We start from the raw sequence: 26,556 nt of genomic DNA, 5'->3' as shown, positions 1-26,556 counted from the left end.
TGAAGATAACAGATTTGGGAGTCTTCTCCAGCTCTTTCAGTGTAAGGGGCTTTGGAGTTAGACCCCCAGGTCCATCCCCAGATTAGCTGTGACCATGGGTAAACTTAGTCTCTCAGACTATTAATTTCCATCCATTAAATGGGTATAATTCCTACCTACAACTGTAGCGAAGATTCAATAGATAACCTACAAGGTTTCCAGCCAACAGCGTGTACTCAACAAAAGTTAGCCCTTTTCCTTAGGTATGGACTTAGGTTTTTGAAAGAGGAAGTGTTTCTTGAGGATGCTCTTGAACCCAGGAAGTAATTACATCAGGGTGAGATCTGTATTGGATTAGCATCTGGAAGGGGACACAGTATCGGGCAAAAGAGCTTGCGTAGGACCAGACACGGCACCAGCTCTGGGAGACTGGACCCACTGCCTTCATACGTCAAGTGCAGACATCAGGTTCACGGAGAATGTTTAGGATGAAATAAGTGTATGTAGCGTGGCCCACGGGCCTGGAACACAGCAAATGCTCAGAAAACTTACGGTGACACAGTTAGCAACAGTACAGAGCACTGTTTTCTGAGCACTTTAAGAGCACGCCAGGCAAGGTGTTGGTTGAGTCTGGCCATTTCCTGGAAGTGAACACGCACACTATCTCCTCACAACGGACTTTTTCATGGGTGCAGACGCCTGCTGATTCCGACTCCCAGGGGGTGCAGCCCAGGAAGGTACACCTCACAGCTCCCTGCCTAATTCTCATGGTCACTCAAGTTTGGGGACCATTGCCTGGAAAGCACGGGTAGCAAGAATGTGAGGACCAGGGGGACACTGGGCTGGAAGAGGCATGGACATTCGGGACCCTGGGCTCAGAGGAGTGGCCCCATGACGTGAGTCTCGGATCCACAAGTTCACCGTGACCATGGAGAGGAGGGTGTTGGCCGGTGTGTGAACGGGAGCTGGCCGGTGCTCGGTGCGGCATTTCTGGGCCAGTGTCACAGGAGTGATGGGGGCTGGTTCTGGGCCTGCAGGAAGGCGATGGGAGAGTGCCCAGGCAAGGAGGCCAGGTCTGGCTCCTGACCACGCCCGGCTCCCATCCCTTTCTGGCCCATGAGGCCTGTGCCCTTTGCACCCACCGGGGAAGCCCAGGCCATGGGCACGGGTCCTGTTACGGCTAAGCGCTCCTGGTTTGGAAGAGTTGGGAGAAAACGTCCCCAAGGGGACCGGAACCACATGATTCTCCCTTCTCATGGGAACAGACGTAATGAACAAGTGCATGAAGGACCAGGACCCCTAGGCCAGGTCTGCCAGAGCACACTGCCTGCCTTCCTATGCCTCCTCCAAGGGGGGATGAACAGTGTATGTAAACCCCCCCACCCCCCGCAGTTCTTCTGTTCGGGGGCTCTGCCGGTCCTCTCCTCCTCCCCCTAGAAGATGGGTGGCCGTGTCATTTTGTTTGAAGACTCACCTGGGACACAGAAAGACTCCACGTCGGGGTTGGTTTTGTCTCAGCTCTGCCCTCGGGAAAGTACTAAAAGGTCAGACAATGGCCTCCACCTCCGGGCAAAAGCCGGCCTGGGCAGTCCCCGCAGAGCCGCGCCCTCCAGCACGCGCCTGCCTGTCCGTCCGTAGACTGCACCAGCGACACACTCGAGACTCCCTCCCGGGCCCTGTGAGTGCAGGCAGAGCTGAGAACATGTGGGGGACACCCAGCTTCCCCTTGGCTTCCGGACCCTGTAGCTGAGAGAATCAAGGTGCGCGAGGGTCCGAAGAGAGAGGTCACTCCCATTTCTGGGCAACGCCCAGACATAAAAGCTCCCATAGGCTTCTGTCCTCTGATCTCAAAGCTCCAGGCCCAGATGCCGGGCCACAAAGTGACGCCCCCTTTCTTGAGCCAAATAAAGTCCACAGACACCGCATTTTCACAACGGGGCTTGAAACCAGTCAAGCATGTTTTTTTATTTAAAAAAAAAAGAAAGAAAGAAAGGAACAGTCTAATGGTAAGTATATCGTCTATACATGCTACAGCTAACTGTTCATCACCCCTCCCCCTCACATTATATATCCTCGTGGATTTTCGCGTGTGTTCAAAGGAAACAAAACCCACCACCGGAATCTGTGTGCGCCAAGGGCAGAGGGAGCGCTGCGCATCCAGAGGTGTCCGGCATCACCCTGCGAGCGGACGCAGGGTGGTGGGCCCATGCCGGCGGGGCCCACGGTTCCTGGAGGGACGCAGGTGACAGCCTCCTCCCTCGGGGGCTCCCTGAAGTGGGACGTGCAGGCTGCAGCTAAGGTGGCCGCAGCTGCTCACCACCCCCGGGAGAGTGAAAGCGGCGCTGCTGACAATGGCAGGCACATGCGGGGGCCAACTGTGGGCGCCTTGGTGGCCCTGCAGTTGCTCGCTGCTGGAGCGAGCCTGGCGGGCACCTCCTTGGGGGCGTCGACGGAAGAGCTGGAAGAGAAGGCTGCTGGCTGGCGGTGGCCCCGGGTTCAGCTTCTTCAGGGAAGCAGAGACTGAGCCCCCTTTCTCCCCGACGGGAGCCGGGAAGGCCTCCTTTAGCGTGAAGGGCAGAAATGGGGAGGGGATGGAATGCTGCAGCGTGGGGAGCGGCTCAGTGACCCGCAGGGTAGCACCAGAAACCAGACGTCACCCCACCACGTGGACGGTCACGCCTGGGGCGGGAAGGGTCCTCCACACCTGGGCGGCCTCCTGGTTTTAACTCCGCAGAGTCAGAACCTTAGCCAAGGTCGGAGCGATTCCTCCAGGCGGAGGGAGGGCACCCTGCACCCTCAGGCCTCGGCGTGAGCCAGCCGCCACCCGTTCAGGCCACAGTTTGACGCATGGGAATCCACGGCGTGGCTGTTGGCAGCCCCGAAGGAAGGGCCTGGACAACCAGGGGGGACAAGGCTGCCGTGCGCGGCTAAGGCTGTTGCGTGCCCACTGTCACAGTTCAAAGAGCAGGGCGAGGCCTCCCAGGGGCGGGCAGACCCGGCACTTGGAGACTCAGCGCAAGGCAAGGCTGGGAGGCAGGCCACGGGCCCTCACCGTCTCGCTGTCCAGGGGCCAGCTACTGGGGGGCCGAAGCAGGTCCTCCCCACCACCGCTCCGTGCTGGCATCGGCACAGGCTGCATCAATACTAGGCTGGTCCGCCCCTCGGGTCCTTCCAAACCTTGGGGAGATTCGGCACCTGCCCTTGAATGTGGCAAGTCTGTTTTCCTCTGTGCCACCTGGTGACGAAATCCCCGAAGTTTTCAGGCCTGGAGTGTAGCCTGAGAAATGGACACGACAAGGCCCGTGGCGGTGGCTCCCGGCGTCGGCTAGAAGGCTGGCCTGGGCCCTCGTGACTCCTCCAAAGTGACGGCATGACCAGCGGTTCCAGCTGGGGCCTCGCCCCCAGGACAAGGACCTAACCCCCAACCCCCATCAATAGCGAACAACGTCTGAGTGACAATGTTGAGTAAAGGCCCGTTTCATCCAGTGGAGGCCCTTAAAACTCAGATTCTTGCAGAGATCTGGCGGCACCACAGCTGTGGTTCTACGTTAAGACGTAAGGTGAGACGCAGGAAGCAAGCAGGGCCGAGAAGAGCAGAGAACCCTGCCCGTGTCTGCCTGTCGGAAGCGGACGGGTCTAATCGTCTAATCGTGGGGTGGGGGACAGGGAGACTCCAAGCCAGAAGGAGGGCCACCTGCCTCCCAGGAGGCCCCAAGGACGTTTCACGGCTGGTGACAGAGGAAGTCACGGGCATCGGGCGGGGGAAAACCCCTGGATTCCAGGCTCGGCTCGGTCACTGCCACTGTTCACATGATGCTAGGAATGGGGCCTCATCCCCTGGGCCTGTGTTCTCACTGCAGATCGGGACTGACCCCCCACCCCCGCCCCCACAGGGCTGTCGTGGGCACTGAGTTAAAGCAGGGACCTGCCGGGGCCTGGAGCGGGGGTTACTCCCACGGCCCAGGCCATTCCCACAGCCGGAACTCCGGGGCGGTCTTGCACACGCTCCGTCAGTTGCTCACGAAGAGTGGCCACCGCCCTGGGTGGTGTAGCCCTAAGTCCACAGTCAAAACCTCCCTCCCCCCGCAACTTCCAGGCGCCCGGGGAAGTGCCCACGGCTGTGGCAGAGGAGCTCGAGAGAGGAGTACTCAGGACACAGAGTATCCTGAGGAACAACAGTGAATGGAGAGAAATGTGGCTTCTGTACCTTCATTCCCGTCAGAATAATAATAATAACAATAATAATAATAGCAATAACAACAACAACAACAACGACAACAAAGGCAAGTTCTTTCATTTGCAGAAAGAACGTTCTGGCCAGAGAAAGAAAGAACCAGCGCGTTCCCACCCAGCTGACTCCCGGGAGGAGGGAATGAGGTCAAAGTCAAACCCTTTCGGTGGAATCAGCAAACAGAACCGCAGCTCGTCCAGCCAGGCAGGCAGCCGCACGCAGCCTGGTCCACCCGGCGCCTAGCACGGGGCAGGCGCCCACAGAATTCTTGGAAAGGTCAATGAAAGCACAAAGTGAGTCAGGAAAAAAAACTTAAAGAGCTTTGTCTTTTGAAACGCGTGAGTCAAATCCTGCCTAACAGCTTCATAAAAGCAGTTTGAACCAAAGTGGATCACTCAGGAAAACACGCTGCGGGGCCTCCTCCTGAGCAAGGGGACCCCCCACCCACGGTTCTAGAGGAGCACCTCAGGGCCCTGCCCCAAGATCCTCAGGGACAGGACCCTCAGACCGACTGAAGGACCAGGACAGTACAGTACAGGTCTAAGGACGCTCCTTCTTCCGCAGACACACCCAGGGTCCACCTGGTGGGGTGGGGGGAGGGCAGAGGACCTTCGGTGAGGCAGGTGGACAGCGAGCATCCCCAGGAAAGCTGGCTTTGTGGCTCCAAAAGCATTGCAGCCAAGGGACCCTCTGAACAGGCGACTCTGGGGCGGCAGGACAGGGCCACTTCCTCCTCCTCTTCAAGGCAGGGCGGGAGGAGGAGGGGCACTGCCCCCTCACCCCCAGGCAGCCTGGTCCTCCGGCAGAAGCTCCTTGCGGGGAACTGGCAAGCCGGGGACCTGGTTCTGGTCCTGTACGTGACCGTGACTCTAGGTGAACTGCACCCTCGACATGGGCGGGACGGCTGCCCTGGGTTCCTCCCAGTGAGACCGAGAAGGAGAGTGCTGGGGGAGCGGGGGAGAAAACTAGGGAAACCAGAACGCAGCAGCAGCAGCAGCAGCAGCAGCAGAGTGTGACAGGAGGCATCTGCCTGGCCCTTGGGTCCCTGTCACCTGAGGGGACCACTGCTCACTACACTCAGCTCAACAGGAGAACTAGCGGCTGGTCCTAGAGCCACCAGGGCCCCTCAAGGCTGGCACGAGGGACCCCCTGAGCTCTCTTGGCGCCCTCAACTCTCCCTACGGGACCCCAGCGCAGGAGCAAAACACGGGCTCTGACACCCACGCTTCTCCCTTCCCTGCCCGGCCGGCCTCCTCCGGGGTGAAGGGCACAGGCCTGGAGGTCGAGCCGGCCTGGATGCAACCCTCTCCCCCTCCTCCCAGCTGGTGTGCCCGGGGCACCCCAAAGCCTCGGTGCCTCCTCTATGGAAGGGGCGTGCCCTCACAAGGGAGGGCTCAGCGTGGATGGGAGTGCGGCACACGGGGTGTGGCACTGACCAGCGACTCGGCAGGGGCGGCGCTCACACAGGAGCGTGGCTTGGGAACGGTCCCCCTTCCAAACAAACATTGAGATTCTTGCTCAGGGCTGACGGAGTGAAACGCCCCGGGGCGGGGAGGGGGCCACCTGGAGCCTGGCAGTGCTGCGAGCTCCAGGCTGGACTCACCCCTTCTGGACCCATCGGGCTCCCGAGACAGGCGATGGGAGGCAGCATGGGCCGCAGCCAGTCAAACCTGAGAGCCCCCGGGGCCTGAGGCCTTGGAGAGGAGGACACCCCCTTTTGGGATTGGCCACAGAGCCCACTTCCATAGGGTGAAGCCCTTTTTGGTGCCAAGCATTTTGGAAACTGGGTGAACAGAACGTCGCTGGGCTTTTCAGCACGTGGAGGAGTTGGAGTCAGCTGTCACGGACTGTGGGGGCTGCCCCTTCCTTCGCTGGGTCCAAGCAACGAGAAACCCTTTGTGTGGTTTCTCCAGATGGTGGGGGGGGGTTCTGGTCCTGGAGGCCTTGGGGAGTCCCAGTGGCGCTGCTGGGTGGGCAGAGGAGCTTGGCGGCAATGCCACTGGCCTTCAGGCAGGGACGGTGGGTGGAGAGAGAGCAAGCGTGTAACCTCTGAGCCCCCAGGGGCTGCCGTGGTGGGAGGGCCGACCTGCCCATGGGAGGGAAGAAACCACAGTTCTCCGGAGCCTTCCTTCCTCCGGAGCTGCGTGGAGAATGATAAATTAAGAGGCATATTAAATATGTGGGCAAAACCAGCAGGGACACACAGGCCCCTGCCCTGACAGCGGGGGGGAAGGGGGGAGGAGGCTAGGGCTTCTTTCTGAGATAGTTGGAAGGAATCCACCCTTCCCAGGAGGGCGCCCCGCTGAGGACGTGGCAGAACCACCAGCCGCTACTGTTCTTCTCTCGGACCTCGAACACCGTCCCCTCCTGGAAGCTGCTTGTGTCTTCATCGCCCTCGAAGTTGGCCACGGCCACATACAGGTCCTTCAGGCTGTCGGCGCTGGGGAGGGGGGCTGCGGCCACCCTCTCCCGGTTTTCTCCCATCTTGCCCACCATCCGAGGCCCCGGCCCCGGCCCTGGGCCCAGCCCGCCTTTGCCTGGATTGTCGTCTTGGCCCCCTGAGGAGTTGGCAAGGAAAGGTTTGGCTTTTGGAGGGACCAGCAGGGCGCGGCCCGGGACAGGGGCTGCCCGGCCTTCGCCGGCCTCCCGCTGTGGCCCTCGGGCCTCGGGGAGCGGCCTGGACGCGGAGGTTTTCTTGGGGGGCGGTGGTCTGCGGGGCGGGATCATGGGTCTCTGCTGCTGGGGAGCGTCTTGGAGAGGCACGGGCGCGTTCTTGGGCACAGGATCCGTGGTCTTGGCTGGCCTCGGAGGGGCTCTGCAGGGCGTCGTCTCCTTGGGGCTGGGCCCCTCCGGCTTGCCGGTCCGGTCCTGTGCCCGGCCAGGCCCCTCCCCCGGGAGGAAGCTGCGGCCGCCGGCCACGTCCTGGCCCCCACAGGCCTGGTGGCTGCTCTCTCCATCCAGCGAGGGCTTGTCTTGGCACTTGGCAGGCCTGAGCTTGCTCCTGAGGTGGCAGAGGTCCACTTGGTCGTCGCCCTGAGGTGGCTCTGTCCTGGGGGAGGAAGCCGGCTTGGGCCTGACCTGAGGTTTGGACTTTAAGAAGGGGTTCTGGGGCATGGCTTCCGGCTTCTCCTCCGGTGGGTCAGCCTTGGCCTTGGAGATGGGCCGCAGGTTGGGCTTCTTCACCTCCTTGGCCAAGACCTTGTGGCCACACTCCAGCCCCATCTCGTTTTTCAGCTGGAACAGCTTGCCCCTGTCGGGTCTGGGCTCTGGCCTCCTGCCGTCCCGGGCCGGGGGGCTGTGTTTGGCTGGCATCATCGGCAGCATCACGCTGGGGGGCTTGGGCGAGGAGCCCCGCAGCTGCTCCGCCCTCTGCCGCTCCCGCTCCTGCAGCTCCCCCTCGGACTTGAGGATGGACTCTTTCCGGGGGGGCAGGCTGGGCTTCTCCTCCGGGTCGCGCTCCGAGATCTCCTCGTAGCCTGCACACAACGCGTCTGAAGACCCCTTTCGCGGGCCCTCCTTGCCCCCCTTCCAGTCTTTGGACCAGGGTATCCCGGGGTCTGCGGCACTGAGCGGCGCGTCGGGCAGGGGCCGAGAGGGGCCGCTGGCCTCACCGCCCGTGGTGCTCTCCGTCGCTGCTGCGTCCCCCAGCCGGAGCTGGGTCACCTCGTTGGGCAGGGGGGCCAGAAAGTTGGGTCTCGAGGCATTGCTGGTCTTCTTGTACTTGTCAATGAAGGTTGCCGGGGCCCACCCTTCCTTGTCTTCGATCTGAATGTACCACCAGCCGCTCAAGTTCTTCTCGATCACCTGGACAGGAGGACGGAGGGAAGTACTTAGTGGGTTAGGGCTCCAGAGCCGGCGGAGACCCACAGGCAGCTGGGCCTCCAGAAGTGGGGCTTTGCGCTCAGCAGGTCCCCAGACCACGTGTCTGGTGGACCGTCTACGGAGACCACCATGTACCGGGAATACCTCACGCACAGGGGACGTTTCTCGTCTAGCTTTGGAGCTCCCCAGAAGCGCTCTCCAACACCTGAACTTGCAGACAGGTGGTCCACGTGAGAGGCGACTTCAGGAAGTCACGAGTGAGGGGGTGGGGAGTGCGAGAGCCCACTGTGAGCAGGTTACAGCTCTCGGCCACGGGGGCTTAATCCACCAGGGGCCCTCCGAGGGGCCGTGCAGAATCAGACGGTCCCACTGGGGGCGGGGACATTTACCTCCGGACTCCTAGTGGTGCCTGCCCCCCAAGGGATTAATCCCCCCCTTTCTGGGCAATGCCCTCAGGCTACATAGGAGGAGGGAAGCTGTGGGCCTCAGGGACCTGCAGGCAGCTGCAGGTCAGACACTCAGGGGGGTCAGGATGCAGGGCGGGGCCGTAGTGGTGTCCGCTACGATTCTAAAGAGGTGCTGATGAAACCCGTACGCAGCCCAAACCAGCCCTGGTTGCTGCTCCTGTGGCTGCACACGGAATAAAGCGGTTGGCTGGTGTTTGCGGGCCTTGCTGGGTGAGAAACGTGTATCCTTAAACGTGGGACTCACACTCAGCTCATGTTTCCATTCAGGGGAATGGATATGGAAGGAGGTAAAGCGAACTTTCACCTCCTCTCCTTCTCCCTCTGGGATACACACCCACTGAATGGGACGGTGGGTGGACCCACCCACGAATTTAAGATGCTGTTTTACCTGTTGCCTTTCGTTCAGGACCCCGTGTCTAAATTCACATGGGTGAAAGGTGCGCACGCTTCATGCCATGAGCTGAACTATGTCTACCCAAAATCTCTATGTCGAAGTCCTCGCCCCTGTACCTTAGAATGTGACCGTATTTGAAGACCGAGCCTTGGAAGAGGTAATTAAGTTAAAGGGGGTCATTAGGGTGGGCCCCAGTCCTGTGAGTGGTGTCCCTACAAGAAGAGATTAGGACACAAGAGAACGTGCAGAATGAGGGACAACCATGTGAGGACACAGGGAGAAGACGTCCGTCTACAAGCTTGGGGGAGGAGCCCCAGGAGAAGCCAGCCCTGCTGACACTCTGATCTCGGACTTCCGGCCTGCAGCGCTGTGAGGAAATGAATCCCCAATGTTCAAGCCCCCACTCTGTGGTACTGTGGGAGGGCAGCCGGAGCTAACTAATACCCGCCGTTCTCTGGTGGGTGCTGTGCACAGGAGGTCTGATTAATGCTCACAGCCGCCCCATGCGACGGGGATGCTGACTCCACTGCACAGGTGCAGAACCGAGCCTCCGGAGCGCCAGGGACGCGCAGAGGGTCGAGCGAGTCAGTGGTGGAGGTGGGAGACAAAGGCAGGCCGGTGGGCTCTGGAGCCTGAGCCTTTTCCCTATCTGCCCCTGTTCTAACAAGGGCACCCTGTTTGGGGAGGGGCTGTGCCTGAATAAAATGCTAGGAGCACAGAGGGTGGAGGGCGCAGCTCTGCGCCCCTGCTCGGAGAGGAATGGCAGCCACCACAGAGCCGGTGCAGGAGGCAGAGGCTGGGCTCCGGGGCCTGCAGTCCTGGCCTCACCCCTTGCTGTCTGAACGGCGCTGCACAAACCACATTCCCGAGATTCCACCCCACAAAAAAAGAGATACTGGTAAAAGCGATCACCCCCACTTGCGGGTTTTCATGATGATCACATAAGCTAAAGCATACACCAGCACTCGGCAGATGCCAAAAGGTAAATGTTACCTATTATTAAATTACAGCAAAGGTTAGCGAGAGAGCAGGATGCACGTGACAGGCATGTACGTCAGTCCCACTGGACTCTCTCCAGGAAAGGGCACGGATAAACGTAAGCCCTTCACCTGAGGGTGACCAGCATCTTCCCAACACTTGGTAGCTATGGTAACAATGAAAGGTGATTCTGGGCATACAAGTCATTGTGGGCACATCCGTGAATTCAACAAGTCTAACACTACATATGAATAATAATCAAAATGAAAAATATCAATGAAAATTTGCTAAGCTTACACTCTATGCAAAGTACTATGGCAAGAGCTCTAAACATCTGTGCTACTAGTCACAACTTATGGGAGATTTTGCTTACTAAAGAGAAGCTAAGAGCTACTCAGAACAAAAGCAAATGCAAAATCAAAAGAATGAGGGGGAAAGAAAAGAGCCCGGGCTTTAAAGCCACAGAGACTGGGGTTCATATCCTAGCTGCACCACTGACTACGTAGGTAACCTTGACCAGTTTACCTAACCTCTCTCTGTCTCAGGTCCATCTGCAAAGCAGGCTGAAGATCCTGACCTCTCGGGACTTAGATTAGTTACCGAGGATGTAAGGTACCTGGCGCAGAGAGATGCCTGCGTCAGCACCGTCATTACACATGTTACAGAGATACACAGCCTCGGCAAGGAGTCAGGCGGGCCTCACAGCTCCGCTGCTAGGACACTCACTGACTGTCTCCCGTAACGAATTCTGAAGGCTAACGCGATGTTGGAGTGGACCAGGAAGCGACCCTGGAGAGGAGGAAAATACGGTACACAGAATGTATCGCAGGAAAACACCACTTGGATAAGCCAAATGCTTTATATACTGCTATGAACCGATGTCACCACGGTAAATGTAAAAAAAAAAAAGAAAAAGACTCACAGGTAGGCAAAGGCACAGCAGGCCTACTCACCTCGACCTTCAGGCCCGCCTGGAAGCTGATGCCATCGGGGATGGTGGTCTGGAATTCGGCAATGGTGTAGTACTCTTCCTCCACCTGCGGCGGGATGGGGGGCTTGGGCAGGTTCAGACCCCGAGGCTGGGTGAGTAAACACAGTGCTAAGTCCAGTGTGAGTCCATTACCACGGCGCTGGAAGAGGGGGGTGCGGGGTGCTAAGGGACAGAGGTACACGACTGTCCTCAAGGGGGCGCTGATGGACCCATTGGACAAAACCAAGAGGACCGTTCAGAGCATTACCTCCTCGATGAGTTACTGGCCCTTCAGCTTTAGAGCAAAGAGAAGAAACATTTGCCAACAATCATGAACATCTGAGGCAAGACCAATATTCTCTGAACTTAAGAGGCAGCGAGGGCTGTGGAAGGGACACAAGTTTGCAAATCACTCCCGTCTGGGTTAGAAACACTGATCACGTGTGGGACAGGGGAGCCTGTGTTTCGTCTCCCGGGGAACTGGGACATGACAGCATGCCCCCGGTGGGGTCCCTGCAGGCATTCCGTAAGCGGATGCAGTGAAGCGCCCAGCGCACTGCATGCACCCAGCAGGTGCTCACTGAATGGCAGGAGGTAAAAAAAGATGACCCATTTTTCAATGCATTGGTCAGCAAGGTCCCAAAGGAATGAAAAATGCATGAAGTAAAATGTCAGAATGGCGCCACAAATGGTCTTCGAGCCTCATCCCAGTTTCCGTGTTAAGTCACCGGGTCTGAGAAGACTGACCTAAGACAAGGGGACACGGGCTTGGGAAGCACAGGGCACATCCCGAGGTCTAAGTGTCGCAACGCCACAGGCAACTTGTTTTTCCACCTGTTAACGGGACGAACACTTGTCCGGCCTGCCACAGGGGGCCGCTGGGTGGACAGGAAGGGAGCTTCTTTGGAAAGGGCCAGGTACACGTGAGAGGTGGGCGTCGGCTCCCCAGAACCAAGGGCCCACTTACTATGGTCATATCCCGGCGAGGAGGGGGTCTCTGCCTCATCTTGGGTGATCCTGTGAAAAGACAAGGTCTTATTTCACACGCGTGCAGAATTCTACAGGTGATATTCCTGGGGGGGAGGGACACCAGGAAAAGACCTGTTCTGTTCTGTACACGACAAGGCACAACGCTCCGCACGGGCCTTAGTGAGCTGCTGGGGGCCTTCCTGCAAGAGCAGCCGGATTGGGAAGAGGCCGTTCAGACTTGGCTCGGGAAGGCCGTGGCTGCAGTGCCGGAAAGCTTTCCAGGGAGGGCGAAAGTGCAGGCTTCAGGATAACACAGAGGTGGGCTGCCACAAACTTTCTGACTCTCTGAGCCCCAAGGCCCCTGTCTGCAGAAGGAGAGCAGTGTCTGCCTCCCAGGGGCAGTGGGAGAGATGAAAGTAAACAATATGTGTGAGGCTCTCAGCACATGGCAGATATGTCATCCACATTACTGCCTCTGGCTTTGTGTTCTAGAACAAATCCAAAAACAACATGTAAACCAGACCAAACTCGGGCTGATGACTTCTGGAGTTTTTACTCTGGAGTGGGGCTGCTCTCACTGTGCGCCTCACGGTCAGGAGGAGGATGTTTCTGCAGTGGTCCAAGGCTCCTGGCTAAAGGCAGAATGTTGAGAAAGGCACCCCATGTGTTGCCAGAGCTGGCGTAGCACGGGTCTGCACAGAGGTGTAGTCTAGCAGTTGGGGTGTGGAGACGACTGCTAATCTCTCCAATAACCACTTCTTCTGTCTTCTATCAGCATAAGTAGCAACAGAGTTTTAGCCAGACAACTAGCTGCCTATATAAAGACATTTCCCAGACTCCCTTGCAGCTAGGTATTGCCACGTGACCAGGTTCTAGCCACAGGATGTGAGAATGCGAGAATAGTGCAGCTTCGGGTCTAGTCAGCCACTTCTCTCTGCCTTATTCCATGGACCGGACTAGCCATGAGCCGTCTGAGACTAGGCAGACGAGAGCAACACACGATAGATGCAGCATAACAAGACCCTTGACTGCACACAGTAGCCACAGAAGCCCTGACATGTATCTGAACTATTTCGTAAGAAAGAAGGAAATATCTGAATGATCTACAACACTGTTATCAGGTGTATGTATGTGGTGGTGGGGGGTGTGTGTGTCTTTCTTTGAGCAGTGGAACCTATCTTAACACGGAGTTTCAGGCCTTCGCTCGCTCCTCTGGGTTAATGGGGATCCTCCTGTGCTCTTGGCCATGACAAATCGGAGTCACAGAATCTAGGTGCTGGCCAGAACCCCCACCGTGGCTTGTCAATGCTTTCTCAGAGCAGCTCAGCAGAGAATGTGAGACTCGAGAAGTTCTTGGGCTAAAAGAGCCCTTAAACAGCTCGAGAAGCCCAGCTGGGGGCACACGACTTCATCCCCATGGCCCACAGAAGGCCTTCTGCTTGAGGCTGGAGTCCTAGGAACGTAGCAGACAGTAATGAACCCTAATCTCAGGTGTGTCTGGCACACTAAACGGTAAGAGAGATACTTGCTTCGAGAAAAGCAAGATGGATAAAGAACTGCCGTTAGAGTAAACCCAACGTAAAATGGTCAGCTTTTTCTTCCTCTGGCTCAGAAACGAGGCCATGCGGAGAGAGCACTGGCGCTGGAGTCAGACGGGCCTGGGTTCAAATCCCGGCTCCACCGTTTACTAGTGGGGCGGCCTGGGACAAACCACTTGGTTTCTCTGTTTTCCAATCTGCTTCCAATCTGTGAAGTAAAAGCAATAAGCTCCTCCAAGGTCATTATGCAGAGTCAATGAGACTAAGTCCAATGTTCCTGGCACTCAGCAGGGGCTGAGGAGCAGCAGCTATCCGATCATCGCGAGACGGTGGAAAACATGGCCCGGAGCAAGGGAGCGGCATCTCTGCACCCGGGCTCTGCAGCTTGCTGGCTGAACGGTCTGGAACAAGCCACCCAGGGTTTCCGGGCCTCTGCTTTCTTACGTACAGCATCAGCATGAGCGACAGTGTGTGTGAGGAGCACTGAGCACAGAGCTGGTCCCCCAGCCTCTGGGGCTCGGGTGGGGGGGTCACTCACTCGGCTTGACGTCGCCGTCCGGCACCGGGCGGCCTTCAAACCGGCCGTCCCTCTGGTTGCTGAGCGGCTCCTTCTCCCTGCCCACCGAGTTCTGCGGCCGGGAAACGCCATCCAGGTCGAGGACGCCCGAGTGGGCGGAGGAGCCGGGGCCCAGCTTCGGGGGTAAGGGCTCCCCGCTGCTCTTCTTCAGGTAGGAGGCTGGGGCCCAGCCCTCTTTGCCCTGGTACCTGCGAGGAGGAGGAGGAAGGACACTGGTCAGGCTGTTCTGCCACCCACGGGAAGAAGCCGCACTCCCACTGGGAAATCACATCTTGGGGCCCAGATGGCAGGAAGGACGGGTCACAAGTGCCCAGGGCCGGAGGCTGGCACGGAGCTCGCTGCCTCCTGGTGAAGCCTGAGCCTGCAGACCTCAGCATTCAAGGCCTTCCAGCCCAGCCTCTGCTTGCCCCCGAGTCCTCTCTCACAGCAACCCCACGCCCCGCCCACCCCACTCGGCCTGCAGTCTCCCCAACACACAGCCGTCTTCGACCCCCACGCCCCTGCTCGTGGAGATCCTGTGCCAGCAAAACCCCTTCCCCCGCTCCTCCTGCTTCTCTTTCCCAGCTCTGCTTAACACTGTTTCTCCCCTCAAGACTTTTCTGAGCCTCCTCGAGAACGAAGCCCTCCCCCCAGGGCGCCCCGCCGCCTGCGTGCACCAGCCCCAATGCCGACGACACAGACACACTGGGCAGGCCTGTCTCCCCACGGAGGACGCGAGCTCTGGGGCACGGCCCCGGCTGACCCAGCCGTGTGTGTCAAGGGTCTCAGTGCCAGAGAAGTGCAGAAAGAAAGGGCCAAGGGGGCAAACCGCAAAGGGGCCTGGCCAGGGGGAGGAGCCTCTGCTATTAGAGCCATCACTGCAATCACGACAATAGTGATAACTGGTGCTCAGTGGGCACTTGCTGTTCTCCTCTGGGTACTTTACAGCCACGGGTGGCTTTCGTCCACCCAGTCCTGGAGGTGGCGGACAGGCACTCAGACCCAGGCTGTTGGCACCCGTGTGTGCTCCTAGCTCCCAGACTCGGCTGCCTCTTCCCAGCAGCTCCGGCTCTGGGCGCAGGAAGGGCGGGGCTCTGGGCGGCTGGCTCCACAGGCATTCAGAGGGAATGAAGCAAGTGGGGGCCGGTTCCTAATCTCACCCAGGATCAGCTGGGTCCCTCCCCGAACTGCAGAATGACAGAGACCCTGACAGGCCAGCTCACCGAATTCCAACAGGAATCCAGGGAGTACAAGGGTCACCGAACTCTCTGCGAGGAACTCAGTTCACGGCAATGACCCAAGGGGCTGGGCGGGGACCAAAGGCGCCCCAGAGCTGCTGACACTGTGCGTGACGGCCAACGGCACCTGTCTCTTTTGAGCTCCAAGTTCAGGTCACGTCACACTGGACGCCTGAAGCTGGCCAGGGCGGGAGTGTTTACACCACGGACATTGGCAAACACGGCAACTCAAGAGCCTCTTCCCTTCGGAGAGCCGCTGTGACACAGGTGCCTGCACCCACGGGTCTGGCCCGGAGAACAGGTGTCCATGCCTTCGGGAGAGTGGAGCACACCTCCCTGAGCGGCAGTGACACGTGACGGGCCCAAGCACCCTGTCAAGAACTACTTGAAGGACTAGGTGGCACTGTTTCCATGAGCAAGAGGTCCTCTGTAACCGAAAGCTAATGTATAAGGACACAGAAGTCTGCAGAGCTTGGCGTCTACCAATCAATGCTAAAACACCAGCCCTCGAGTGGGAATAAACCTTGTCCGAACTGGAAAATGCCGCGCCCCATGCAGCCCTCAGCCCCAGTACGAGACAGTTCATTCAGGCGCAGAGCCATCGGCAGAGAGACCGAAAGGTAGGGGTTCAAATCCTGGCTCTGCCCCTTTCTCCCTTCAGCCCAACCTTCAGGTGACTGCAGACCTTGCTGACGCCGGGCTGCGGCCTCAGGGCGGACCCAGGGCCAAGGAAGCCATTCCAAACCCCACAGCCACAGGTTTGGGGATCATGTGTTACACAGCAAGATAGCATGTATGTCCAAGGGGTTATGTATCACTGTCATGACTCCTTCGGACCTCAGTTCTGCGGATCCCCTCCCTCAGGAAGCCTTCCTGACCCCGGGGCTGAGAAGCCCCTGTTCTGTGCTCCAGACTCCCCTGGGCACCTCTGCAAGGTATCACGCTCCACCCCGGGATGGTGTAGGAGCCTGTCCTCAGTGCCTGTCACCGTGAACTGCTGTCTTCCTCACTGTGGACCCCACCCCCCAGAACAGTGCCGGTGCGTGTCTGCGGAGTGGAGGAAGTGCCACACACTCGGCCCCACCCGAGTAGCCCTCACGTCCTGCCGCAAATCACGGCACAGACGCTGGGTCACTCCCAGGCTTCCTCTCTTGCCCCAGTTTCCTGTGGTCACCGGCTGGCTTCTAGGGGGACCCAAAAGGGGGTTCCCCAGGACTCGTTACTAAACCTGGGAAAGCACCAGGCAGACCAGCGTGCGGAGCTAGCACCCCACCTGCCTATGGGGGTCCCGATTTCAGGACCCAGGGGAAGGAGCCGTGACAACGTGTTTGAAAGGCCTTCACTGCGGGACCACGAGAGACCCGCACTGGCCGCAGAGCCGGCCGAAGGGGGACATCATCACACACGCGGCAGCTCCGCCGCCGGCTGCGCGTTAAGAGGAACATCTGGGGGTGGAGGCCAGTCTTGCTCAACAGGGTTACCGCTCTCTGTGGTTCGCTGTGTTGGGAGAAGGTTTTGCTTGTTACGGATTTTTAGGGAAGGATCTGGGTAGGGAGCGAAGCCAAAGAGCACAGAGGAGAAGTGTCTCTTTATGGCTTGGGCCAAACCCCACCCCATCCGCCATGGCTCACAGACCTCTGGGCGGCTGGAGCCCACAGGACCTGGCACCCACCCACCCACCCGCAGCGAGTACCTGATCTTCCACCAGCCTTCGAGGTTTTTCTGAATGACCTCCACCACGGCCCCTCTGTCCAGGTTCATCTCATCCTGGTCACGAGCCGTGTATGGGTAGATGACTGTGTACTTCTCCTCTGCGGGCACAAAGGGGTGCTGGGTAAGTCAAGGCCGCTGAGGGTCCCCGGACATTGATGGCCAAGGCTGTGGTCTGTGAGGTGTCCTTGCCCATCAGAGGGAAAGATTTCCTCCAGATACTTCTATGCATCCTACACGTGGCCCTGGATGACCGTGTGTGCAAGCAGCAACAGCACACGGACCGAGGGCAGGTCCAAACCCCTCAGTGTCCCCCATTCCTCTCACCTCCTTCAAATGTGTGCTTCAAGGTCACCTTCCCTGACCTTGCCTCATGCCATATTCAGACCCACGGCGTCCTCATCGTCCTTACCCAGGTTTACTTCCCTCCCATACCAGGGATTACGTTTTTTTTTTGTTTTAAAGATTTTATTTATTTTTTAGAGAGGGGAGGGAAGGAGAAAGAGGGAGAGAAACATCCATGTGTGGTTGCCTCTCGTGCTCCCCCTACTAGGGACCTGGCCTGCAACCCAGGCATGCGCCTTGACTGGGAATCGAACTGGCGACCCTTTGGTTCATAGGCCGGAGCTCAATCCACTGAACCACACCAGCCAGGGCAGGGATTAAGCTCTAACACACCATATAATTTACTTATTTATTGTGTTTTGTCTGGGGACTGTTTCCCCTTAGAGGCAGGGATCCATGTCTTTCCTGTTCATTCCTCTGTCTCCAACACTGAGTACTGAGTAACTGCGTAGTAGCACACAGGTCCTGGCGGTCTGCTGGGAGCCGCCCTGCTCACACCCGAGGGGGCTAAACCCTCTGTGGCCCCCGCGCAGCCCTCGCTGGGGGAGGGTCTGGGACCAGCTGGAGCGGGCAGCGCGTGGTCTCAGGCTGAAATCACTACTGGGGAGACAGCTAGCACTGTCGTCACCTAGCTGGTAACTAACTGATCTTCATTTGTCATGAATTACTTTCAAGCCCCTGAGTCCAACCGTGCCTGATGCTCAACTTCATGTTTTAAATTAAATTTTAAATTAAGATGTAATTGACATCTAACGGTGTACTATTTTTAGGTGTGCAAACATAACAATCTCCATAGCTACACACAGACATGTCTCACAAAGTGCCCACCTGCTTCAGTTTTCATGAATGGGACCGGGGTGCCTTTCCCCCCACTCTCCGGTCCCCTGCTCCCTCCCCGAAGGCCAGGGGACCACCCTTGGGGCCCCAGTCTCCTGTGAGAGTGCTGCCTCTAGTCGTGTCCCTCCCAGGGCAGGGGCCTAGGCTCTGCTGCAAGGGCTGCCTACTGTCGCCCTCAGGCAGGGTCCGCCAGAGGGCAAGAGGGCGGCCCCCATCCCCAACGCCACCGTGGGCAGTGACTGCTGGGCCAGAGAGCAGCTGAGTGTCCCAGGGGAGCCCAGCGCGGAGGGGAGGGGGCTCTCCTGTGTGGGTGGCATCCTGGCCCCCAGGGGGTGAGCGAGCCAGCTGTGGGCTGGTGTGGACGGTTAGCGTGCGGGGGCCGCCTCTCCCTTCGGGTAAACACCAGTCTGCCTGTGGCCTGCCCAGCTGGGGCGCAGGGAGGCGGACAGCACGCGGGGCGTTTATTTATTTATTGGTCTAGCCTGCTGACCTGCTCCTCGGGGGCCGAGCTGACTCGGGTTGCACAGATCCTGTGCACAGCAGCGTCAGCTGTTCCCCCGCTCAGGGAGGCTGCAGGCTGGGGGGCGGGGGTAATGCAACCTGGTCTGCAAACGGAAGTGCTGTCTGCCTGGGCCCCAGGCCGAGTGCAGGTCACCCTACAGGCCCCGGCCGCCTGGGGCCGGCACCGTCCGGCTGTCTGGCACGAGGGGATTCTCCAGCCCAGAGGCCTCTGTGGGCTCCGTGGGACCCTCAGAGACCCCTGATGAAGTTTAAGGTAGAAGACTTTGTAGACTGCATGGTGGGTGCTGCCTGAGGGCACCTCCACTTAGGACCTGCCTGCCCCCGTCCACACGGTTTGGGCGAGGCTGACTTCCCCGCTTCCTGGAGGGAGAGAAGGGTCTCTGGCCCTGGCCTGGCATCCCCCTGGCCACCGGGATTGGACCAGGGATGGCACATGACCCACGTGGGTCAGCTGGAACCCATCCTGGGGTTTGTTTGGTGGGTGTCCCTGCAGGGTTCCTGGAACTACTCTCGCCATGAGAGAATGGCTCCAGCAAGGTGGAGGGCAGAACAGAGAGGTGGCAGGAGTATATCAGGCCCCCAGGATGTTTTCAAGCCCCTGGATCCAGCCACACCTGCAACTATCCCTACTCTGAGCTCTTTAGTGCTATGAGTCAATATACTTCCCTTTTTTGCTTAAGCCAGTTTGACGTGGGTCTCTTTTCCTTGCAACTCAAACGTGCCCGAGGAAAGGAATGGGTCACTAGCTCAGCGTTAGAGAGGCCCCAGACATCACTCTTTAACCCGGGAACTTGAAGGCCCAGGACCTGTCCTCCCAAACCCACATGCCAACACACACACGGCACCGACAACGCACACGGCACAGACAAGGCCACTGCGTCTCACATGCAACAGGCACAGAGCAGGCAGGTGCGTGCAGATGCAAGGACCCGGCTCCCGGCCCCGAGCGGGGAAGCAGACTCCGGGGAAGCAGACTCCAGACACCTGGTCGCCAGCTGATGGCATACAAGTCCCCCAGGGTGCGGCGGCGGCCCACGGGCCGGGGCAAAGACCAGTACCTCCACGAGGCTGGACGGGCGGCATGTGGAGGGGAAGGGCAGAAGGCAGAGGTGAGAAGGAAGCACTTCCGGGGTCCCCACTTCAGAGAAATTATTTCTGAGTCTATGCCGAACCTGGGTGTCTCAAAAGGACCGGGTTCCTGAGGATTAACCTTGCACTTGTGTGAAGAGGCATCCAGGAGACATAATTCTTTCCCTGGCACCATCTTAGAGAGGCCCTAAGAGAAGTGTGTGTGGCGAGGGGAAGAAAAGTGCACAGATCCTCGGGGAAATGTGGTCTCTCTCCCATCTACTGGCTGTGTGACCCTGGGCAGGCGTCTCTGCCTTTCTGAGCCTGTTTTCTCATCTGTGGAATGGGAATGCGGGTAATAATCAGCCTCTTACCGAGGCACGCCCGTGTGGTTGTCAATGACGGTCTAAGGGAGCTGGAGTTTCCAGCCGTCTGCACCTCGGCCCCCTGATCCAAGTGGATTCTGGGATTCTGTAGTATTCCCGGGTTACCCCAGCCCCTCCCCCCTGACCCCACAAATACGGAGCAAACCAACAGACATTTTACTCCAGGGGCTGCTGGCCCCGATAAAGCTGAACACAAAACCACACATAACCCTTGAGCACAGAAATATCCCCTTCTTCTCGCCCTCAGTTCTAATAGGCGCTTGCTCAGAACACCTAGCTAACAGGCCCAGGTGCTCAGCCCTAGGTAAGCACAGCTGTATGATAGTGACTGGTCCTCGTTGGTTTGGGATCTTTGTCAAGTGCTTTGCACATGTGATCTCATTCAATTACAAAAGAAACCCCAGGATGCAGACATCGTTTCTGGTTTTTGAGGAGGTGGTTGTGTTGAAGAGAGGTTAAGATGCCAGCCCAAGTACACTCAGCCAGTGAGTGCTGCAGCTGAGATTCAAATTTCTGTCGGTCTGACCTTAAAATCCTTCTGTTCGTTCCTAGGTGAACGCACACTCTAGCTTTAGGAATGCTGTTGGGGGGGAGGGGGTCCGCTGGGCCTTAGCGGTTCAGACCCGGCCAGAGCCGCCCCTTCAGGGCACCTGTCGGGGGAAGTTCTCCGGGAACTGGAAGTGTGTGTCGGCCAGTGAGGGGGGTCGGCTCTGACCCTGACACCCACTGGGGCCATTAAACCAGCCCAGAAGGCAGAGAGATCTTTACAGATGGCTTTCGCTGTCTTGCAGATGAGCTGGGTGCAGCAGCCCCATACTGTGGCCGTGAGAATGATTCAGGGGAGTGTAAGTGACCCTGTTGACAGGCTGGGGTCCCCTGGGGTTCCACGCGGGTGTCAGGCAGGGCCCAGCTCCCTCCAGGATTCCCTGGGCTGGCTCCCAAAGGGTCCTAAGAAAGGGGCCTTCAACCTTGACCCCACGCCTGGCTTCACGTCCCCAGGCTGCTCAGAGGCAGACTCGGAGAGGAGGGACCGGGTGAGGAGGGGGCCGGCCAGCCCAGGGCTCCCCAGCAGGCCCGAGGCTCGTGCCCCGGCTTACCTTCCTCAGGCTGCAGGGAAAACTCATCCTGCCCACCGTCCTGCCCTTCGAGGCAGGTCGCGGGCACCCAGCCTTGCTCTTCAGCGGTGCTGACGAACCACCAACCTGGGGAAACGAGAGTGCAGACCGATGTCGGCGGGGTCGGGGTGAGGTCTGGGTGTCAGAACAGAGCAACACGTTCAGCCACTGTATGCGTCAGCCCTCAGGGAAGGCTACGAGGGCCCCTTTACTGGAGGAACGTGCCTCGCCACGTCAGCTGACTGCTGCTACCTGGAGAAGAGAAACAGAACCGACCTACCCGGAGACCCGGGCGGGGGAGGGAGAGGCCGTTCCGAAGAGGCGAGAGTAAAGAACGCAGCTACCTTCTTTCTCTAGGGTGTGCGAGGCACTCACTGTTGTACCTGCACTGTCTTACATATCTTCACGTTACCATCCTCCCTGCACCGATGAGGAAACTGCGGCTCCACGGGGGGGAACAGATCTGTCCAAGTTCTCCCAGTGGAGGGCAGCGCTGTGCACGCCCCGCCCCCGATGACTCACCTGGTCCCGCATCAGCCTGTGCACGGCAAGCTCTAGCTGCCTGCAGACGGGGCTGCCCCAGAGGCCTCTGCCCCAGGCTCAGGCCCTCCCTCTTCAGAGAGAAGTCTGCTTGGAACCTGTGCTGGGCGGGATAACGGCCCACCAAAGAGTGCCACATAATCCCCACACGGAACCTACGCACGAGCCAAATTACGTGGCAGAGGGCCTGAAGGTTGCAGACCGGATTAAGGCTGCCAGTCAGCTGACCGTCAGATGGGGAGACAGACGGCCCTGGGTCACACGGGTGCACCAGTGTGATCGCCGGGGCCTGAACCGTGGGAGAGGGAGGCAGGAGCGCCGGGGACACGGCTGTGGAAGGAAAGCACAGAGGGACGACACTGCTGGCTTTGACGATGGAGGACGGGGACAACACACACGCACGCACACGCATGCACGCACATGCACACACGCACGCACCTCACATTACGGAGCTTTCCTTTGTTGCATTTTGTTGATAGTGCATTTTTTTACAATTTGAAGGTAAGACCCCCCCGCCGCCACCAGCAAAAGATTATGACTCACTGAAGGCTCAGATGATGGTTAGCCTTTTTTGGCAATAAATTGTTTTTAATTGAGTTATGTACTTTTTTTAGACATAATGCTATTGCACACTTAATAGGCTATAGTATAGTGTAAACATAACTTTTGTATGCTTCGGGAAACCAAAAGGAATTCGTGTGACCTGCTTTATTGTGATATGGAAGTATTTGCTCTTACTGTGTAAAACCAGACCTGCAATATCTCCAAGGTCCGACTTTATGCACATGCCTGTGCACACACATGTGTGTGGTGTGCATACAATTATCATGAAGAATTCATGCCAACAGAATGGAAGGGCTCTCTGGGGTTTGCAAAAGGGACTAGGGTTGAAGTTAGTGGGAAAAACAGATTTTTAACTTTATCATGAATGCGTTAAAAAGAATGTATCCATACATATGGCTTGGATAAGTAAAAAATGTATCATTAGAAAGAAACGTTGCCAGTTTGTCGGCCACTTGAAGATTTGACCATCTGTTCCCCCACCCCGCCCACTAGCCCCTGGATGTGCCGGGCTTGTCCCCAGCCCTCCACCCTGGCCCCTACCCTCGCCCTGCCACGCATTCTTTCTGGCGTCACTCAAGCAGGTGGCCTGGAGGGTGGGGGACCACTTCCTTCAGTCCGCGTGGAGCATCCCAGCCACACCAACAGTCAGCACATACTCATTCCCAGAAACCAGAAGGTCACATGGCCCGGGGCCAGCTGGAGTTGGTTTAGAATTCCAGCTCAGCAGCCTGTCGGGAGACCTTGGGTGAGTGACCCAGTCCCTTGGAATCTTGGTTTCTTCAGCTTTGAATCAGGAATAACAATGGCCATATTGAGTAATTACGGACATTTGGTTGGCTAACCCCGATCTCATGACAGACGGGAACATAACCCACGTGCTGCTGAAGACACAGTCTTTCCCCTGGCTATTAAATCTTAACTAGTCATCGGGGCGTCACAGAGATGGGCCTGCTAATGATGTTGCAGCTGGTGTCACATTTTAGTCACCACAAAGCCAGGGGATTTATGTCACTTTTTTCTGGAGAAAATCTGCTCACCTCCTGCTCCCTACTCTGTGCCTTCAATGGTGCCAACAGCTGCTGTGTAGCTAAGGCAGGCAAAAGGGAAGGCAACGCACTTTTCTGAGCACCTACTGTGTGCCCAGCACAGGTTCAGGCCCTCTCCTTAGGTCATGTCCTTTAAGCGTCACCCCGGCCCTCGGAGGCAGAAGTGCTCTTTATTTCGCAGACGGGGAGGTGACGGTCAGAGACAAGCACCCGCCCGGATGGCTGGGAAAGGCAGAGCTCACAGGGAAACCCGGGCTCAGCATCTCGAGGCACCCCATTCGTCCCAGGCCTGGCCAGCGCGCGTGACCAGAGGTCCCTGCAAGGGCAGGTGCGCTAGGGAGCCCCGCAGTGTGCCCAGCCCACGCCAGAGCCCACAGCTGACGGAACCTTCGTGGACACTCCCGTGGGAATCACAGAAAATCCACAGAGCCCGTTTTCAGCGGAACGCCAGACTCCGTGCCTCCAAGTGCTTTGAAACCAGAAGGAATGTTCGTGAAACGGGAACCTCAAGACAAATCAGCCACCTCCGACCTGCTGATCAGTGACGACACGCTGGTAACCTGTGACCCAGTACGACATCTGAACGCTGGGGCCAAACAGCGGCAGCTTTCTAGGAGGTCGCCGGCCCGACCTGTGGACGCCGACCGGCCTGGACTGGCTACAGCGCTTCCCGAGTTCCCAGAGGCCTCCCGTCCTCGGGGCTCGGAGGGGGGACGGGGCCGCGAAGGAGGCGGCCCAGGGCCTACCTGACTCATTCTTCTCGATGATGTCCACCACCTGCCCCACGCTGAGGCTGATCTCCGAGCTCTCCTGCTTCTGGTAGTCCGCCACCACGACGTACTGCTCCAGGACCATGGGGTCCGCCGAGGCCGCGTCACTCCCTGTGGGTGGAAAACGCCATGAGGGGTCACAGCTGGCCACTGCCCATGGTGTGAGGGGGCAGGGGCCGGAGGAGCAGGGTGGCTCGGGAGGGCACTCCAAATAGAGAAAGAAGCTGTTCCAGCGCTAGTCTCACCCACTCATTCTTTCATCCACTCGCTCACCCACCACAGGGTACCGAGTGGCTGTCCTGTGTGGGCACGGGGCTCGGGAGTGGAGGTTCAGATTAAGATAGGATCCTTGCCCTATTCTGTTCACAGTAGCTTTTAGACTGTAGTTCCCTGCTGCTCAGTGGTTCCAAAGAGAGCGCAGGGGTTGGTTTTTCTGCCCCAGTTCTTCCAGAGCAGGTTGCCTTCAGCACCCACACACCCGCAGCACCCACACACCCGCAGCACCCAATTTATCCAGGCCAGGAATACCAGCATTTGAAATGCCAGGATGCTCCAACGAGGCTTCATTCAGGCCAGGTAGGTGTTCGGTGGAGACACCTCCTGGTGGGCTGTGAGATTGCAGCCAAGCTCTATCGTGCACAGGTCAGGGCCAAACCCTGACGTCGAGGCTGGTAAGGTAGCTAAAGCTCTAGGATCCCCAAGTGTGAAAGGAAAGTATTCCTAGATAAGGAACGTCATTCTTGGGGTCCCCGGAAAAGAAGAGAGAAGGGCAGAAGGGAAGGGAGATTTTACCATGAAAGAACTGCTATGGAGTATTCTCGAGACGCAAGTGTCTCATCGACCACAGGCTTTCCTCGTTGGCCCCGTTTTTACCCGAGAGGACACGTCCTAACATGTAAAGGTAACTGCTGTGGACAAGCCTGTTGAAGCCCCCACTGCCACGTGATGGCACTAGCACGGGTGGGAGGGGGCTTGAGGAGGGAACTGGGTTAGATGAGGTCTCGAGGCCGCATGCCTCCTGCTGGGGTCTGTGCTTCTTTGAGGAGGAGATGGCAGGGAGCCCCTCCTCCGTCTCCACAGTGGGGGGAGGCAGCCAGAAGGCAGCAGCAGCCTGCAAGCCGGGAAGGGGGCTCCTCTCCCCAGACCCCACCCACACCCCTACGTCGGTGGGAAAACAGGCCTCTCGGTCTGTGGCCCTTGGGTGGAGCAACCCACGCAGACGAACACCAGGAGTAACAGAGAAGCAGGAGTTTCTTCCCAGAAAGCTGCCGGTGTCGCTCCGAGTCAGGAAAGGGTAGAAAATCAGGGAGAAAGATGCTTCTTCCAGGACCATGGAGCCCCCTCACCCTCCCCCGCCCCCTGCAGTCACTGCACTGCTGTCCAAGTCCTTTTTCCTTTCTGCTCCGCCCCCTAATCCGCCTCCCTCCCCCATAACTGTCATCCTGCTCTCTCTATCTAGGAGTCTGTCTCTATTTTTGCTTGTTAGTTCAGTTTGTTCATGAGAAAGGTGCTTCTTAAACAAGCACATGACCTATTCGCTTTTGGGGGAGAGTTCTGGTTTGTTTTTTCATTCCTGCAGGAGGAACGGAATCTGAGGCCCCAGCAGGCTCAAGTCTGCAGGAGCCGGCCAGCGCGCCCCGGCTGGGAAATTCTGGAGACAGATAAGCCTTCTCCAGCTCAGAGCTCTGGCCCAGAAATCTCAGGGCTTGGCTGTTAACTTTAAATCCCTTTCAAATTCAATCAAGAAGGCTGGTTCCAACCTAAAGGAAGGGCTCCGAGGTCAGGCAGAGAATAAGGCTAATCCCAGCATGGGCGCTTCCTGGGAAAAAGAGGCTATTTTCCACCCGGCCGGACTATAAATAAGTCACTGCAGGTGGGCGACAGACCCGCGGTGGCCGCAAATTAGAGCTTCCTCTCTCTTTTCCAGACCAGTCCCCTCATCAGGGCCGTCTACTGGGACACTTTTGTTTTCCCAAACCAGAGCTGTCTCTTTCCTCCCTGCCTCCCACCCGCTCCTTCCAGGAAAGGCTCAAAGCCAGAGACCCGTGACCAGCCGGAGAGCGGCCACTCGGCTCTTTTCTAAGAAACGTATCATTATCCCCAGGGCTCAGGGACTATTTGCAGCTGTCGCAGGACGCCAGGGCGCTGGCCAGTACCTATTAAACCGGAAAGTGGGGCTGTAAACAGGCTGCGCGGGCAGGGGCCAGAGTTCATTTCAGAGCCGCACCTTGAGGCAGAGAGAAGCTAGCACGCTTCCCAGTGAGAGAACGGCGTCGGGGCCTGGCGTGCGGACCCCCGGCCTTGGACCCCGGGGGACCAGGACTGTTGCGATTGTTGCTGGTGCTGGTCATCAGCTAACAGGAGCAGAGTAAAAGCCGCAGCAAACGTGTATCACTTCCAGCAAGCCGGGCACTGTTCTTAGTGCTTTGTACATATTATTACAAATTCTATAATCATCCTGTAAGGCAGGTTACTGTTATCACCCCCATTTTACAGATGAGGAAGCTAGCT

The 26,556-nt window shown here is 58.1% G+C and overlaps 1 protein-coding gene across 3 annotated transcripts in view; it reads right to left on the bottom strand.

The window, feature by feature from the left end:
- Window positions 1-1,904: 1,904 nt before the first annotated feature.
- Window positions 1,905-26,556, bottom strand: part of SH3PXD2B (SH3 and PX domains 2B) — a 79,448-nt gene continuing 54,796 nt past the window's right edge. Inside the window, exons 1-8 of one of the 3 annotated variants that reach the window (XM_045823828.1) lie at window positions 24,291-24,357; window positions 24,022-24,156; window positions 21,108-21,212; window positions 16,836-16,953; window positions 13,887-14,113; window positions 11,809-11,858; window positions 10,825-10,950; window positions 1,905-8,014 (exon numbers count right to left, since the gene is read on the bottom strand). In XM_045823828.1, the coding sequence (XP_045679784.1) occupies window positions 6,455-8,014; window positions 10,825-10,950; window positions 11,809-11,858; window positions 13,887-14,113; window positions 16,836-16,953; window positions 21,108-21,212; window positions 24,022-24,130 (2,295 nt within the window). In that variant the 5' untranslated portion in view covers window positions 24,131-24,156; window positions 24,291-24,357 and the 3' untranslated portion in view covers window positions 1,905-6,454. Of the gene's footprint in view, window positions 8,015-10,824; window positions 10,951-11,808; window positions 11,859-13,886; window positions 14,114-16,835; window positions 16,954-21,107; window positions 21,213-24,021; window positions 24,157-24,290; window positions 24,358-26,556 lie in introns of those variants that run through there. The other 2 variants (XM_045823811.1, XM_045823820.1) reach the window with 2 other exon arrangements.

Source organism: Phyllostomus hastatus, unplaced genomic scaffold (assembly GCF_019186645.2).
Source record: "Phyllostomus hastatus isolate PE091 unplaced genomic scaffold, TTU_PhHast_1.1 phas_contig_150, whole genome shotgun sequence".
In the NCBI taxonomy this organism is placed as follows: domain Eukaryota; kingdom Metazoa; phylum Chordata; class Mammalia; order Chiroptera; family Phyllostomidae; genus Phyllostomus; species Phyllostomus hastatus.
This window is presented reverse-complemented; position numbering and strand designations above follow the sequence as displayed.